Genomic DNA, 766 nt, shown 5'->3' with positions numbered 1-766 from the left:
TATATATATATATATATATATATATATGACAGGCTTCTTTCAGTTTCCGTCTACTAAATCCATTCACAAGGCTTTGGTTGACCCGAGGCTATAGTGGAAGACACTTGCCCAAAGTGCCACGCAGTGGGACTGAACCCAGAACCATGTGGTTGGTAAGTAAGCTACTTACCATACAGCCATGCCTGTGCTTGTGGTTGTACTGATCGTTTTCTCTTTCTCTCTTTCCTCTTCAGCACAACAATAATTCTTCTTTATACCCAGGTTTTTCACTCAGCACCTTTATACTAAATCTTTCCCCCACACACTTACATAGCACATCCAACAGAGCATGCTCACTTCATTTCTTTCTCAAGTCTTCTGTATTCAAGGCCCCTGTCTCACTACCATGCAGCATTGCAGTTCTAACACAAGCATCATACAATCTGCCGGTCACTCTTAGGGAAAAGAGCTTTGTTGTCAACAGTGATAGTAGCTTCCTGATGACACAGGTTCATATTTCAGTGGTTTCAAATAGTCATCAAGATTGGGGGGGGGGGAGCAGGAGGTATTTTGAATACAAAATTGATGTTCTTTTTCTTACTTACCTCTGGTATCATCATCTCATACATTATGAGCCAGGAGAATTTAGCATTCTCTTCACCCACCTCTGAGGTCTCTTCCTAAAAATATATACACATATTGCCATAAATAAATTAATAATAATAATAATAATAATTATAATAATAATAATAATAATAACAATAATAATAATGATAATAATAATAAT

The 766-nt window shown here is 36.8% G+C and overlaps 1 protein-coding gene across 1 annotated transcript in view; it reads right to left on the bottom strand.

Annotated features, from left to right (window-relative positions):
* LOC106883600 (uncharacterized) overlaps positions 1-766 on the bottom strand; it is a 39,936-nt gene that overhangs the window by 6,045 nt on the left and 33,125 nt on the right. Inside the window, exon 10 of the mRNA XM_014934685.2 lies at positions 585-659. Within this exon, the coding sequence (XP_014790171.1) occupies positions 585-659 (75 nt within the window). The remainder of the gene's footprint in view (positions 1-584; positions 660-766) is intronic.

This window comes from Octopus bimaculoides, chromosome 23, assembly GCF_001194135.2.
Source record: "Octopus bimaculoides isolate UCB-OBI-ISO-001 chromosome 23, ASM119413v2, whole genome shotgun sequence".
Taxonomy (NCBI): Eukaryota; Metazoa; Mollusca; class Cephalopoda; order Octopoda; family Octopodidae; genus Octopus; species Octopus bimaculoides.
Note: the sequence above shows the minus strand (reverse complement) of the source record. Positions and strands in the feature narration are given on the sequence as shown.